Consider the following 16,821-nt stretch of genomic DNA (forward strand, 5'->3'; position numbering starts at 1 on the left):
TCCTTTTCTGACTAATTTTACATACTGTATCCATTGTATTGTGCAATTAAAGTAAGCCTCTTTTGCAGAACAAAAAGCACAATAAACAAATGCTGTTTGAGGAGCAGAGTCAAAATGGACAAGAGGGGGCCTGACAGTGCTTCCTATCCTCAGCGTGTCTCAATTCTCCCATCAGCAATTTTAACTGACCACACACGAAATATAATTCTTCAGTTTAACAATATTTCTGTATCTTCCACACATAAAAATACTAGCATATAAAGAAGGCTGGACAAGCTCCATTAAACTGGTTATAAAAGAAACAGGAAACAAGATTCTCCGAGGTAAACTGACTGAGTGATTTAATTGACGTTATTGGTTTTGTGCAGATAGAGGTGACCCCCAACAGAAGATTTGGGTCTGGCTTGATTTGAAGTGAAAAATGCAGTAATTTGAGTAACTACACTGATTGTAATTACAATGCTGGCAGTAGAGGCATACTGTTACTGAATGCCTTGGCTGTGTTGTGCTTCCTGCAGGGATGGTGTTAGACCCACAGCTGCATCCTTCCAAAGACACACACCTGCAGCATGCTGGAGGATCCCTCATACTCATCTGCAGGTAGTGTATTCTCATCTCTGACACATCCTGCAAAGCTACAAATCTTATTTCTGTTGCTGCTACTAGTACTATTACTACTATTACTACTGTAGTAGTAGTAGTAGTAGTAGTAGTAGCACACAAACATCTGTGTGCTGTCATGTCTAAAGAATTTTCATTTTCCTGCCCGCAGAAAAAACTGTGAGACATTTTGGACTAAATTTTACTTACTATATCTGTGTTTGGGAGGATAATACATCACTTTTGTGTCTTGTATTGCTTCAGAGGAGATGAATAATCAGGCCCACTTCAGAAGAAGGATAGTTGGCATGAGTCCAGAAACATTTGTTCTGACTCTGCTTACTTCTAATGCTCTTAAATCTCAGCGTAATTTACCATCAGCACTTAAATTAAAACAGATAAGAGTCGTATTTCTGCTTAGGGTGTTACACATTCAGTAACTCCATGAGCCAATCGATATGGTCTCATTTGTTAAAATCAATCTTATTGGAACAGGAAGATGGAAGTAGTGTGAAATAAAACATGCATATTTATTGAATATTTATGGAGACTTGCATCATGTTGCAATCATGTCAGGAATGCTAACCCCCCCTCAGGCCTGTGGAATGTGATGCTTCCCTACAAGGGCATGTTCTCTTAATGTCTCTGATTTGTCCATTCTATCTGGCTCGTTATGAGGGACTAAATTTGTTTAACCTCTCTGTCTGGAGGCAAACCCACTGGTATGTCAGACATGGTATGTTTGATGCTCTTCTGGGATCTGTTTAATGTGATCTTGTTTGAAAAATGTGTTGCTATTACATGCCATACAAGTAAAGCCACGTTCCCATGTGAAAGTGAGACGTATCAAAATGCATTAGAAATTTGAAATGTCAAAATAAGCCATTATATCATTAAATATAGATATATAGATGGGAAAGACAATTAAAAGAAATGAACAGAACTGTTAAATGTCTATTTGTGTACAGAATTGAAAATTTAGGTTTTCATAATACAAGCACATTTAATATCCTCTTATGATTAGTCTACATTTGAAACAGCGAATTAGGCCAGGTGTGTCATCTGTGGCTGTACCTATATGTTATTCTTAATAGTCATTATTGATTTTTGGATTAGGGGGTCTACGCAGCTGCATTGGAAGCTTGCCAGTAGGAAACTGAGCTCTGAAGGGGTCCTAGTTGAACAGTGTGAGCTAACTACAAACTGCAGCAAGCTGGTGATACACAACCTGAAGTACACAGACACAGGATACTACACTTGCAGTCATAACAATTCCAGAAAACACAAGAGTTCAACATATGTCTTTGTCAAAGGTGAGTTATTGGTTTTAGATACTGTAGGTCATTTAACTTTTTCCTGGAATACACTTGAGACTAAAGAAGATATAATTGGGATAATCATCATTTCTAGGATTAGAAACTGTTCAGAGCCCCCCGAAACTTCACTTTTATTGTTGTGAGCATGGATTAGCAACATCATTGGATTCAGTCCTTTTTAAGAAAATGTGTTTAATCTTTTTCTCCCATGTTGGCGATTTTTGATCTATTTTATGCTGTTTTTTTTTTGCTATAAATTTTGTTAAAAGTCTTTATAACAAAAAAGTCACATCTTTAAAACTAAATTGTCCAACAATTGCAGCATTAATAAGGCCAGAAGATCCTAGGACAATATTAGTTCCTGATATTTTTTCAGTCTGTAAGTGACTATGTGATACCCATTGTGGAATTTCTCCAGTGCTTTGAAATATGTAAAGTGTGGACTCCTTTGTGTACTTCTTTGAGGTTTAAACAAAAACATGAAACAGCCAATCTGGCAATGCCTTTTTGTAATAACATATTTCTGATCACACACTGAAAAGACATTTATTATATTAAATTAGGCAGACAGAATAAAGATGCAGAGACAGGATAGTATTTGTACAGGGCTGGATGAGATGGAAGCAGAGTGTGATTGTGTTGGAAGCTCTGGTCATTGACTATTATTTCCTGATGGGCTCCTGTTTTTCCAGTGTCTTATTGACTGTCACAGTAGCATTGTGTTACAGAAATTTCAGCAGATGCCTCATCTACTTAGATAATCACATATGTATATTTTATTCACAGATCATCGTCATCCATTCCTGGGGACCTCCAGGGAACAAATCCTTTATACACACCCACATGAAACAATTCTGGAAATCCCTTGCAGGACAACATCTCCTACACAAGATGTTACTTTGGAAACAGTGAGTATTTTTTCAGCTTGCTATTTCACACATTGTGAAGCCATATATTAAGTCTTTATAAGAAGTTTTGTTATGCCATCTTGAATGAATATAAGATGGCTTTGGGTGTCATTAACTGCAATATGTGGTTGCACTGTGAGTGCTCCTGACTGCTTTCAGTTCATATTTTAACATTGCAGACAGTTTATTACAACGAGTTTATTACTATGAAGCATTGAAGGAAGTATAAGACTATAAGCATCTTCATGGTTCACATCCTTCAGACATTTTCTGTAGCATTTGGATGTGTACAGATACACTGACAGAGGTGCAGGGAAGCTTGAGAAGGGTTGTGGAGTCACCCAGTCTACTTCCTTTAAGAACAGGAAGGTGGTTGTAGACTTTTCCCATCCACAATAGATGACGTCGACTATAAATACACCATTTTATACATGTTTGTCATGCAATATAGGTGGGAAAAACAGCTGGCCGAGCGAAGTCAAGAAGGTTGATGAATTCAAATCATGATGCATTTTCCAGTGTGTGCATATTGACTGTTAAGCTATTAAGCTCTACCCAGTGCTGCTTTGCCATGGACAAATACTTCTCAGTTAGACGTTACAGATTGCTGTGTGACCTTCCTGCCGTTGGAACATCTGTGGCATTCATCCTACCCATTTCCTTCCTTCCTTCTTTTTCTAACATCATGATGGAACAAAAGAAAAGTAATAAACAAAAGATGTTAAATGATACTCCAGACATGTTTTATGTCTTACCACATCCAAAATGTCCCACAGACCTTAATTGTGATTTGCCCTTATACTGTATTTATATGTATTGGTTCTCAATTGAACCTAACTCACTCTCATAGAAAAAGAACTGGTTGATTACGTCGAGTGATCTTTTTTTTTTTTTTTAATTTAGTTTCCCCGCATGAACGACTCTGCCAAAGCACATGTGTCATGGGATCCAAAAGTGGGTTTTAGGATTCCACTGGGTCCTTATCAGAGCTACGACATAATCACATGTGCCACCAGTGTGAAGGGCGAACAAGTCAAAACAAGCTTCATCATACTACGTCGTAGTAAGTGCTTTTTAACATGTTATCAAATATAAGGTGTTCAAATACAGCAGTTATTGAGTCAACATTTCTGTTTGTAATGTTTAATGTGTAACAGTATACATTCATGTGATCCCAACACTGTGTTCTGTATAGGCAGTGTTCTGGAAAATGTACGGATCACTCCTGAGCATTCGAAAGTCTTGGTTGGAGATACCCTGACACTCACCTGTTCAGCAAACACCACATTCAATGGCAGGATTCAATTTCATTGGCAATTCCAAAACAGCCCAGTAAGTTTTTTTTAATCATAAATCAAAAGCAATTATTTATACATCATGAAAAACAGTCTCTGTTTATATAAGAGGTCTTGAGTTCTTTTGACCTACATACACAATATGGCCAAAAGTACATGGGCATCTATGGAACCCAAGGTCTTTCACACAAACCTTGGCAAACCATGTCTTTATAAAGATCTCACTTTGTGCATAGGGGCATTGTCATTCCGGAACAGCTTTGGGTGCCTTAGTTCCAGTGAAAGGAAACGGATGCCACCATTTTATAAGCACACAATTGTCTCTAGAATGTCTTTGTATGGTGCAGCAATAATACTTTTTTACACCAGAACTAAGTCACCCAAACCTGGCATGACAATGCCATTGTGCACAAAGTGAAATCTTTTTAGTGGCCTGCACAGAGCCCTGATTTCAACTGTACTAATTTCCTTTTGGATGAACTGAAACGATGGCTGCTCACTAGGCCTTCTCAGTCGACATCAGTGCCCAATCTCTTGTGGCTGAATGGGCACAAATGCTCATAGCCACATTCCAAAATCTACAGGCAAGTGTTCCCAGAAGAAAGGAGGCTGTTATAACAGGAAAGGAGAAACAACTCAATATTAAAACCCATGGTTTTGGAATGGGATGCTCAATACTCAGGTGTCTACATACTTTTGGCCATTTAGTACTGTATATAATATTGAGTTTGTATTGGTAAAATTTAAATGTACTAGGTTAGGGTATTAATAAAAATAGTAATGACCACAAAGGAATTGCTTCTCTGTATGCCAGATCAGTAGAACTCACAACACTAACGTGAGAAGGAGTGACCCTAACGAGGTCATTGTCATGAGCAGCAAACTAATTATACCCAGTGTGACTGTGGAGGACAGTGGCATTTACATCTGCACAGCAACACTAGATGACTCTAAGAAACATGCTTCAGTCACGATCATTGTACATGGTGAGTATGTGTTGGATAAATTCTGTCCCATTACTTTTACTATTGTTTTAGTAAATGAAACATTTTTTGTTGTTGTTATTATTTGTAGAGCATCCGTTCCTCACTGTGACCCATGGAACACATACGGATGACACTGTTGTAGAAAGTAAAAGGTGGGATGTTAAACCACAGGTCAATGCTCTGCATACACCAGAAAAGAGTTGTTTTACGGTCATAAAATTGTTTTATAACTAACAGTAATCCCGAATGCAATGAATAATCAGAATAATTGAAGTAGAGTATCTCTGTATTTTCCTGTAACAAAACTTCACAGGTACAAGAATGGCTTCCCCATCAACGCCTCTTTATGCTATGAGGTAATGGGCTATGACCACATCATCAAGGAGGTGAAAGAAAAGGAAGAAGGGGTCTTTGCATTTGCTTTCTCCAGCCAGAAGAATCAGCTTCACAGGAACATAAGTTGCACATTTTCTGTCAAAGGTAAGACAACCTACTGTCTACCTGTGATATTTTGTCTGATATCCGTCCTGCATAGAATCCAGAGACTGAATGAGGCTTATCCCAAAACCACAGCTTTGGGATACTAGGACAGAATGTACAGCAGAAATCCTGTGTTCCACAGATGGGTCATAAATTAAAGGCAAACCTATTGGCTCTGATGTGTTGTAGGGGGATTTTCCTAGCAAGTTGTGGGTCCACAAATCAACACAAAGTTATTCTGACCTTTATCCTGTGATAAAACATTTCTATCCTGATGGGAATGTATCCTAATGGCAGTCTTCCAGGATGGCAATGCCCCATCCACAGGGCACAAGTGAGGTTTCTCAGAGACAATCTTGAAAAATATCCACTGACTTTCAGAATAAATTGTACCAAAAATATATTCAGCTATATAGTCTAATGAGGTCAGTAATACAGCCAGCATGATTTTACTTGATAGATATTGCAGTTAATACAGCCTAATTAGATTATGCTTAATGGAATCAAAATGCTGTTGAGCTGTCTCCATTCATCTCCATCTTTAATATGGCTCTATGTGGTAAGAATGCTGGTAGTAGAGGCATAATGTTACTGAATGCCTTGGCTGTGTTGTGCTTCCTGCAGGGATGGTGTTAACCCCACAGCTGCATCCTCCCAACGACACACACCTGCAGCATGCTGGAGGATCCCTCGTACTCATCTGCAGGTAGTGTATTTTCATCTCTGACACATCCTGCAAAGCTACAAATCTTATTTCTTTTGCTACTATTGAACATGTCTGCATGACATATTAAATATGTCATTATAATGATGATACATCCAAACATATCACTTTTGTGTCTTGTATTGCTTCAGAGGAGATGAATAATCAGGCTCACTTCAGCAGAAGGATAGTTGGCGTGAGTCCAGAAACATTTGTTCTGACTCTGCTTACTTCTAATGCTCTTAAATCTCAGCGTAATTTACCATCAGCACTTAAATTAAAACAGATAAGAGTGGTATTTCTGCCTAGGGTGTTACACATTCAGTAAGTCCATGAGCCAATCGATATGGTCTCGTTTGGATAAATAATTCTAATTCCTATTGAAAGGTGGAAGTAGTGTGAAACGAAACATGCATGTTTATTGAACATTTGTGGAGAATTGCATCATGTTCCAATCATGTCAGGCATGCTAACAATCCTGGGCATGCAGAGTGTGACAGTTCCCTACAAGGGCATGTTCTCTTAACGTCTCTGATTTGTCCGTTCTATCTGGCTCATTATGAGGGACTAAAGTTGTTTGACCTCTCAGTTGAAGCAAGCCCACTGGTATGTCAGACCAATGGTATGTTCCCATAGAGCATCAAACATACCATGAAAGAAAAGGCATGTTCTCATGTGAAAGGCAGACTTATCTGAATGCTTGAGAGAGGATTTCACACACTTAAAAATAAACCATTAGATCGTTAAATAGTTATATGGATGAAAAATCAATGGTATGACTATCCAGTATAAATGCATCTGCTGATGCTTTTAGACTACTGATGTAACACAATGCTATTATCTGTGTCTGTATCTTTATCTGTTTAGTGCTCCAATTATTTGGATCTCTGTCTGTATTTGTATTTAATTTGGAAGTCTAGATGGAAGATCCATTTTATGTGAACCCCCTGACATTCTGTAAAACATGAAAAAACAACAACCCAGTGCTGTCGGGAATTTAAATCATTTGTCATTCATAAATTACCATGACAAATAGCATTTTGCAGAACATAACCTTATTTTCAACAGCTGCTGAACTTGTAAAGTTCCTCAACCGCAGCTACTTCACTCAAGTTCATAACTGGTCTCAACCAAATGCCTCATGGAATTTTCTGACAAGCTTTCTACTTAATATGATTGAGTAAGCTAGGGAACTGACTTTCAGAAAATTTAATTTTGTCTTTCCCAAATCAGGGAACAACAATTGCTGTCTAGTAATATTTTATTATATTTACTTTGAGTTTTTGACTTTGTTATATTCTAGAAAGATCAGAAAAGTTTGCTGGATACTTATCAGAATCTACTACGATGCAGTGCTGCTGCTAGTCTAGATGGGGTCCCTTTCATAAAGATTTTCTTTTAATAACAGTGGAACATTCATTTATGAACAACAAAAAGGCATGCACAATAACGACACATTAATATTGTAAAAATGAATCAAATGCTTATATTTTGGAGACCCAGCATGCTGGCCTGTGCATAGTGTGCGGGTTGCATGGAGTGGTGGGTCTATAAATGAAAGCATATTTCTTTTGTGTTTGTACAGAATAGTGTCTTCTATTTGTATAGTTGGCTTGAGCCCACATTGCATGAAAGTAAAAACCTCCCGTTCATACTAGCTTTAAAAAAAATCATTAGGCCTGTTCATATCTGTTTAAAATACATTATCTGTTTAAACAACAATGTATTTGTATTTGGTTACACCCCTAAGAGGGAGGTCATTGCCAGTATGTTGTGTGAATTCTGCCCCTGACATTTCTACATCAGTTCATAATTGGTCTCATTTAGAGATGTGAACCTTTTTAACTGCTTTGCTTTTTATCTGGCTTGCTGCCTAGCCAATTATGTTAGCTACTGGAATCTTTGCTAGGCTAACCTGACATTAGCAAAGAAAACAGGTTAATGTAGTAAAATATAACCAGATAATTTTAGCAAATTAATTAAACATCTCATTATGCTTTAATTTTATTTATTTTTTAAAAAGATTTTATAAAAAAAACGACTCTTTGCTTACCCCAGTATATTGAAAAATTTTACTGAGGAAGGACCAGGGACACTTATCCTAATGTTCCACACTGTGGTTCAGTGGCTTATCCATCTTCAAATGTTCATGGATAGCTATAGTGCTAACTCCATTCTGCAGCATGAGAAAGTAATGGCCACTGATAAACTGGCATGATTGATGATTGTTTTTTACAATGATTGTTATGAATTTTATTGGATACTAAACTGAGCCCATGCTATTGATGTATAGCATACAGTCATTGGCTGGATGATAGAAGAAGAGACCTTTGACATTGCATAGACTATTTTGAAGGTCTAAATGAAAATCTAAGGAGAAAAAAAAAATCTTGGAAATGTAAATAAGAAGAGTACAAGTATTCAATTTCAGTAATACTAGTAAAGTATAAATTATGCCAAGATAATACTTAAGTATAATAATAAAAAATATATATCTGATTTAAATGAATGATTCCCACGAGTTTCATTCTCGAGCATGCTTGAGCGCATATTACATGAAAGTAAAAACCTCCCAGTCCACAATTTTGTTATTTCACAATAGGTAACGGTTCTTAGCTTCAAAACCCCTCTGTAACAGAAAAACACTCTGTTGTTAGGTTCACCGAGAGGGACGGGGTTCTAGCTTTAACCTTTTCTTTTTTCTTTTTTTCTCAAGAGTGTACTGTGGGTTCAGCATTTCAGTATTGGAGCTTTGCAGAAATTATACCATTTAATGAGTTGCTTGAGTGACAACATCTCTGTACTCTTTAAGAACAGACTTGAAAATCTCAGTTTCAGAATATAAACACCGTCTAATATTACCTTATGATGATATTACTCCTGATAAAACAGTGAATTAGGCCTAGTGTGTTATCTGTGGGTCTTCCTATATGCTATTCTTAATAGTCTTTATTGATTTTTGGATTAGGGGGTCTACCCAAGTGCAGTGGAGTCTTGCCAGTAGGACTCTAAGCTCTGAAGGGGTCCAAGTTGAACCGTGTGAGCTAACACCAAATTGCAGCAAGCTGGTGATACACAACCTGAAGTACACAGACACAGGATACTACACTTGCAGTCATAACAATTCCAGCGAACAGAAGAGTTCAACGTATGTTTTTGTCAGAGGTGAGCTATCAATTTTAGATCAGTTTGGTGGATATTTTCTTTTTCTTTTTCAGGAATACACCTCAGACTAAAGAAGACATAATTGGGATGATAAACATTTCCAGGTTTAGAGTTAAGGTTACTGTTTAGTGCTCATAAATGTCTCTTTTAATGCTATGAACATGTATTATCAACATCATTATAGGGTTGACCATTTTGAGAACATTTGTATGTTATAAGGGTTCCTTTGGGATTAAGAAAATGGGTTTAATCTACATGTACAGATAATATTTTTTTCTCTGATGTGTAGGCAACTGTTTATCGTTTTTATGCTGTTTTTTTTTTTGGTACATTCCACAGCATAAGTGCTTGAAACAAACTAAAAAAAAACACACACACACAAAAAAAACTTTAGAACTAAATGGTCCAACAAGTGCAGCATTTACAAGGCCAGAAAATACTAGCACCATATTAGTAACTGTTATTTTGTGCACTTCACTGAGGTTTTGACAAAAACATGACTCAGCCAACCTGGCAATGAGGACTTTCTGTAATAACATATTTATGATCACAAACTGAAAAAACATTTATTATATCAAATTAGGCAGCCAGAACTCAGCTGTTCAGGGACATTGAGACAAAGATGCAGAGACAGGATATTATTGTACGGGGCTGGATGACTTGGGAGACGGAAACGGAGTGTGATTGTGTTGGAAGCACTGGTCATTAACTATTATTTCCTGCCTGGGCTTCTGTTTGGCAGTTTAACAGTAGCAATGTGTGAAAGCAATTTCGGCAGATGCTTTACCAAATTTCTTATTCAAATTTGCCTTCTGATCTTTAGCCCAAGTTCATAAGGCACACTCAAGACATTCTATCACATAGACCCATTTCCTAAAGCACCAAAAACCTGTTAGATTTTGCCCATTAACAACCTTTTATCTTACAATTAACTTACACAATTTTGAAAATGTACAAATACTCTTTCAGAACATACTATGTGTGTATATATATATATATATATATATATATATATATATATATATATATATATACACAGTATCTCACAAAAGTGAGTACACCCCTCACATTCTGGTAAATATTTGATTATATCTTTTCATGTGACAACACTGAGGAAATGACACTTTGCTACAATGTAAAGTAGTGAGTATACAGCTTGTGTAACAATGCAAATTTGCTGTCCCCTCAAAATAACTCAACACAGCCATTAATGTCTAAACTGCTGGCAATAAAAGTGAGTACACAAAAGCTGTACACTCACTGTTTTACATTGTAGCAAAATGTCACTTCTTCAGTGTTGTCACTTTAAAAGATATAATCAAATATTTACAAAAATGTGAGGGGTGTACTCACTTTTGTGAGATACTGTATACATATAAAATCAAAATGATTGTATGATACATACTTTGTATTTATACTACACACTTGTATATTATGCACAGATCATCAGCATCCATTCCTGGAGACCTTCGAGGAGAAGATCCTGTTTGCATACAGGGAGGAAAAAAAATTGTCAATCCCTTGCAGGACAACATCTCCTAATCAAAATGTTACTTTGGAAACAGTGAGTATTGTTACTTTGGTATTTCATGCATTGTGAAGCCATACTAATATGGCATTGTGAAGCCATATTAATACTTTATAACAAGTTTTATCATGCCATCATGAACCAGTATAAGGTTTTGGGTGTCATTAATTGCACTATGTGGTTATACTGTAAGTACTCTGTGCAGCTTATGTATTCCTGACTACTTTCTTTTAACAATATAGACAGTGGTCAATGTGTTTATTACTATGAGGCATTGAAGGACGTATGGGACTGTAAGCATCCTCCAGATTCTCACATACTTCAACCATTTCCTGAAGCATTTGGATACAAGATACAGATACATTGGCAGAGGGGAAGGGAAGCTTGAGACGGTTTGTGGAGCCACCCGGTCTACTTCCTTTAAGAAGAGGAAATTTGTTGTACTTTTTTCATCCAGACTGGAAGACACTGACTATAAATACAACCACCATTTTATACATGATTGTCATGCAATATGCATTAGGTAGGGAAAACAGCTGGCCAAGCGAAGTCAAGAAGGTTGATGAACTCAAATCATGATGCATTTTCCAGTGTGTGCATAATGTCTCTTAAGCTGTTAAGCTGTACCCGAATGTTGCTTTGTCATGGACACATACTTTTCAGTTAGATGTTACAGATTGTTGTGTAACCTTCCTACTGCTGGAATATTTGAGGCATTCATCCTACCCATTTCCTTCCTTTCCTCTATTTCTAAGCATGATAGAGCAAAAGACATGTAACAAAAAAAAAGAAATGATGTTTTATGCCTTACTACATACTTACATTTTACCACATAGCCCTTAATATGTATCAGTTTTAAGTTGAAAATAACTCGATCACATAGAGAAAGAATAGATGGACGACCTCAAGACTGATCTTTTCTTTTCAGATTCCTCCCATGAAACACACTGTCAAAGCACGCATGTCATGGGACCCAAAAGAGGGTTTTAGGATTCCACTGGGTCCCTATAAGTACTACGACATAATCAAATGTATCACCAGTGTGGATGGAACAGAGGTCACATCAAGCTTCATCTTTTTACGTCGTAGTGAGTGCTTTTTTAAATATTATTGTCCTCAAATATACAGTAGTCGAATTAAATTATTGAGCCAATGTCTATGTTTGTGACGTTTAATGTGTAATAGTATACATTCATGTGATGACTTTTTTTGTCTTGTGTGTAGCCAATGTTCTGAATAATGTACGCATTGCTCCTGAACATCCAAGAGTCCTGGTTGGAAACACACTGAACCTCACCTGCTCAGCAGACACCACATTCAATGGCAGGATTACATTTGATTGGGAATTCCCAAACAACCCTGTAAGTTTGTAGGATCTCCCTAGGTCTTGCATATAATATTGAGTTTGATTTTTGTTAAATAGAAATTTACTAGGTTAGGGTATCAATAACAACAGTAATGATCACAAATGAATTTCTTCTCTATATGGCAGATCAATTGGACTCGTAGACCTCATGTAAGCAGGAGTGACCCCGACAGAATCATTGTAATGAACAGCGAACTTAATATACCCAATGTGACTCTGAAAGACAATGGGATTTACAATTGCACAGCAACATTAGATGGCGCTAAGAAGCATGCTTCAATCAAGGTCATTGTACATGGTGAGTATGCAATGGATAGATTTCTGTACTATTAATTTATTTTTATTGTTTTAGAACATGAGAGATTTTTTTTGTTATCCTTTGTAGAGCATCCGTTCCTCAATGTGACCCCTGGAACACATACTGTTGTCACTGTTGAAGAAGGTAAAAGGTGGGACTTCAAACCACAGGTCAATGCTCTGCCTGCACCAGACAAAATAGTGTGGTAGGTTCATAAAATAGTTTCCTAACAATATAACTGTAATCTCTAATAATCGAAATAAGTGTAGAGATTCTCTGTATATTCCTGTAATTTTCACAGGTACAAGGATGGAAACCCCATCAATGCCTCATTATGCTGTAAGGTAAAGGGCTATGACCTCATCATTAAGGAGGTGAAAGAAAAAGATGCAGGGGTCTTTACCATTACTTTATCCAACCAGAAGAATGGACTTCACAGGAACATCAGCTACACACTTTTTGTCAAAGGTAAGGGAACCTACTGTCTACCTGTGATATTTTTCTTGAGTCTAGAAGGTGCTGTCCAGGTACTGCAGGAAGCTTAACCCAAAACCACAGCCTTGGGATACAGGGACAGAATGTACAGAAATCCTGTGTTCCACAGATGGGTGATAAACAAGGAAAACCTAGGGCTCTGCTACCATCAGCTACACACTTTTGGTCAATAGTAAGGCAACAGACGCAAATACTAGATTTTTTCTTCAGTCTTATCCTAGCCCTATTAGTTTTCTATGGGTGAAATGTCTCGGTTGTTTTTCTGTGAACTAGATTGACATAGTGAATGCACCTGGAGTTCATTAGTAGCTTTTGAAACGGACTTATTGCACTAAACATAGAAAGGAACTTACAGCACTACACATTGCACTGCACACATCCAACAGTCCTTCCTGCTCGCATTGAACTTATCATACCCTACAGATTAATTGCAACGTGTTAAAAAAAATTGCATATGACTATCATTTAAAACAAACTACTGAATAAAGAAAGCTATATTCAGCATATATTTAACAGAAAGGGTAATTTGCAATACCACTGCAATAATGAAAGTTTAGTACATTTATATAATTGATGTACAAGTTCTCCTTGGGCTTATGGACATAGATAAAGCTTTGATGTGATTAAGAGCATAATGTTCAAATTAGTCTTGTAAGATCCCAGAGAAAAGAAAAGTGTTTGCATATTTTCATAATTTTGCTACATGAGAATTTGATAATCAATACATTTAAGGTTGAGGCTCGTCTTCTGCTGCATATAAACATTTGTAACATTGCATCAGTCACTGGCTTCATACACATTACATAATCAGGCAAATATAAATGGCAAGCGGGTTATAGTGTGGAAATGGTAAGGAAAAGAGTTTTTGAAGTATTCACAATAAAAGCTCAAATTATCTTGCACATCTACCATTGCCTGTAACAAGGTCTGATTTCAGTAGGTCAGCACATACATCAGAGTAATCGTCAATGTTGGAGAGAAATATCAAAAACACTCCTCTTCACATTAAAACATCAATTGAAATGACTAGCCTCAGCAAAAAAACAAACAAACAAACAAACAAAAAAACACATATCCACAGAATCCCAATACATCATATTAAAGACATGATGCTGACTGCAGGGTTGCTGTGTTAACGATTACGGTCAGAGATGTGCAGTATTAACTGAGTTGATCACCAGGGCTTGTGTGTGTTATGGTAGGTCATTTGGGTCTTTCATAATCATACAGTTGAAAAGTTATCAGACAGTGAGGTCTCACAGTGGGCTTTATCTCAGTCAGCCAGAAAGGGGGTGCCTTTCCTTTGAGTGGTGATCCCTCAGCCCTTCTTGTCTACTATTTACTCTTAGGCTGCTCATGCTCCTCTAGCTTCCTTGTTCTTTTCACTTCATACTCTCTTTCTATGAACCTTTTTGCCTCCATCTTCATTTTTTTAAAGACCCAAATTATGTGTGGGTCCACAGTGAAACCCAGAATATTTGAAGAAGAGGTGGCTCCTGTAGGCACCCAGACTTACAGGCTAGGCCAGGAGCACCAGCTTACCTGTACTGTCTTTGGATTCCCAAAGCCCAATATCACATGGTTGTGGCAGCCCTGTGACCCTGATCAAAAGCTCACACGGTAAGCTGGTATTGCAAGACATGAGAAGAAGTCAGCTACATTTAGCAAATGTCTAGAATGATCAGAATGTTCCACAATTCCTCCTTTTCCTATAGCTTTGGAGCAATTAGCTATCTGTAGACAAACTGGATATGTATCTTGCAAATCCCAGTGCTCAGCTTGTGCTTCAATCTGGTATTCGCAGGTTTAAAGACCAATGTGTTAGTGAAACTGCAAAAAATGTTGAGTGCTGTCAGTGCACCCAGAATATATAGTGAGCACCAGCAAAAGAGCATGGTTGTAAAATCAGGCAAATATAAATGATAAATGGTGGAAATGGTAAGGGTAATAAATTTTGGAGCATTCACAATAAAAGCTCAAATTATCTTGCATGACAAACACTATGCAATTAGGACTGCTGTTAGTTAAGTGATCATTGGTTCAATAATGCTGTTTGGCAAATTTGGTTCACAGATGAATCATTAATGTCAAAGTACTCAATTTCTGCAGTTTAAAGATAATCAGCTGTGACAATGGAAATATTACTTGTGTGTTAACATGTGATTTCAGCAGGTCCCTTCCTCTTTTTATTAAAACAATGACTATGTTTACATGGACAGCAATAATCTAATTATTGACCTTACTCTGAGTAAGATAATAATGTGATTAAGGTGTTTACATGAGTCGCTTTTAGAATATTCCTTTCATGTACCCCCTTTTACATGTTATAGAACATAATTAGATTAACGGCACGTCATTATGTCACCGCGCCACGCCGTCCGACATCCCTCCAGAGTTTCACGTATCAACATACAGTTTGTCTTCGTTATGGTACCGTATACAGTTTTGGGTGTTTTTATTAAATTTTTTTACGTACTCTTTAAGTGCTGTTAATTATTTGTCATGCTGTACGTGAAAATAGACAACTGCTTGAAGCCGTGGGCTGCATCCCAAACCGTGTACTTACCGCCTATATAGTAGCTGAGATACATGTATTTTTACCCACTACAGGCCTATAGTAGGCAAATATGCGGTTTGGGACGCAGCCGTACTCTCTTGTTCGCTGTAAAATGTTGAGCACTACCGTGTGTGATCGTGTCCTGTCGCAAAATGTGGTGAAAACTCTCACATCATAATGTGATTAAGGTGTTTACATGTCTAATACATGTCGATAATGCGACTAAAACAAGAGTACTCCACATGTCTTAATTCGATTAGTGTTTACTTCGAGTAGGACCTTAATCAGATTAAGGTAATTAAAAATTGCTGTTTACATGATAGTCCCTTAATCACAGTATTGTCTTAATCGGGTTAATAGTGGATTATTGTTGTCCATATAAACGCACTGAATGACTAGCTTCAGCAGAAGGAAAGTGAAACCACAATAATCACAGAATTCAAATACATCATATCAAAGTGATTCTGACTTTGATATGATGTATTGTTGTGTTAATGAGGGTTGTTGTGTTAATGATTATAGTCAAAGATATTCACTATGAAGTGAGTTGATCACCAGTGCTCATTTGTATAGTGGTAGGTGATTTGATCGGGTAAGCAAAAGTTATCAAAAGTTTCAGTCTGGGTCAGCCTTATCTTAGTCAGCCAGAAAGTGGGGGCGTTTCCTTTAAGTGGTGACGCATGCCTCAGCCCATTCTGTCATGCTACTGCTTCCTCTTTGGCCTCCACGCACATTAATCCCATTGTTATTTTCCTCAGAAGGATATCGCATAACCTTTTGTTGCCTTCAACACAGTAAATCATAAAAAAAAACAATGAGACATTTGTGGGTGGTCTTGAAAGGCATATAATCTTAAGTGGCATTAATTAAACAAATTATTTTTTATTAGCGCTAGCAAATGTTATTTTCTGGCTATTTCTCAGCATATCCTCTTTAAAACTTTATGACTAAAAGGAACTTCTGTTCTTGTATGCATACTTCTGGAAGTACTCGTTGTGACTCAATTCTCAGAATTTGTATTATTTTTAGCCAAATCTGATTTCCAAAGCAGATTTCACACATTGCATGCACATTTCACACATTTTATTTGCCAAAAATTGCACATATGTAATATGTTATTTCTA

General features: G+C 37.1%; 1 protein-coding gene across 1 annotated transcript in view; it reads left to right on the forward strand.

The window, feature by feature from the left end:
- Positions 1-16,821, forward strand: part of kdrl (kinase insert domain receptor like) — a 44,279-nt gene that overhangs the window by 6,547 nt on the left and 20,911 nt on the right. The window contains exons 2-18 of the mRNA XM_017474616.3: positions 519-600; positions 1,717-1,913; positions 2,703-2,824; positions 3,728-3,887; positions 4,020-4,156; positions 4,934-5,105; positions 5,194-5,257; positions 5,419-5,585; positions 6,210-6,291; positions 9,257-9,453; positions 10,896-11,017; positions 11,910-12,069; positions 12,206-12,342; positions 12,474-12,645; positions 12,733-12,850; positions 12,947-13,113; positions 14,604-14,760. Coding sequence (XP_017330105.1) covers positions 519-600; positions 1,717-1,913; positions 2,703-2,824; positions 3,728-3,887; positions 4,020-4,156; positions 4,934-5,105; positions 5,194-5,257; positions 5,419-5,585; positions 6,210-6,291; positions 9,257-9,453; positions 10,896-11,017; positions 11,910-12,069; positions 12,206-12,342; positions 12,474-12,645; positions 12,733-12,850; positions 12,947-13,113; positions 14,604-14,760 — 2,413 coding nt within the window. The remainder of the gene's footprint in view (positions 1-518; positions 601-1,716; positions 1,914-2,702; positions 2,825-3,727; positions 3,888-4,019; positions 4,157-4,933; positions 5,106-5,193; positions 5,258-5,418; positions 5,586-6,209; positions 6,292-9,256; positions 9,454-10,895; positions 11,018-11,909; positions 12,070-12,205; positions 12,343-12,473; positions 12,646-12,732; positions 12,851-12,946; positions 13,114-14,603; positions 14,761-16,821) is intronic.

The sequence above is a fragment of the Ictalurus punctatus genome, chromosome 8 (assembly GCF_001660625.3).
Source record: "Ictalurus punctatus breed USDA103 chromosome 8, Coco_2.0, whole genome shotgun sequence".
Taxonomy (NCBI): domain Eukaryota; kingdom Metazoa; phylum Chordata; class Actinopteri; order Siluriformes; family Ictaluridae; genus Ictalurus; species Ictalurus punctatus.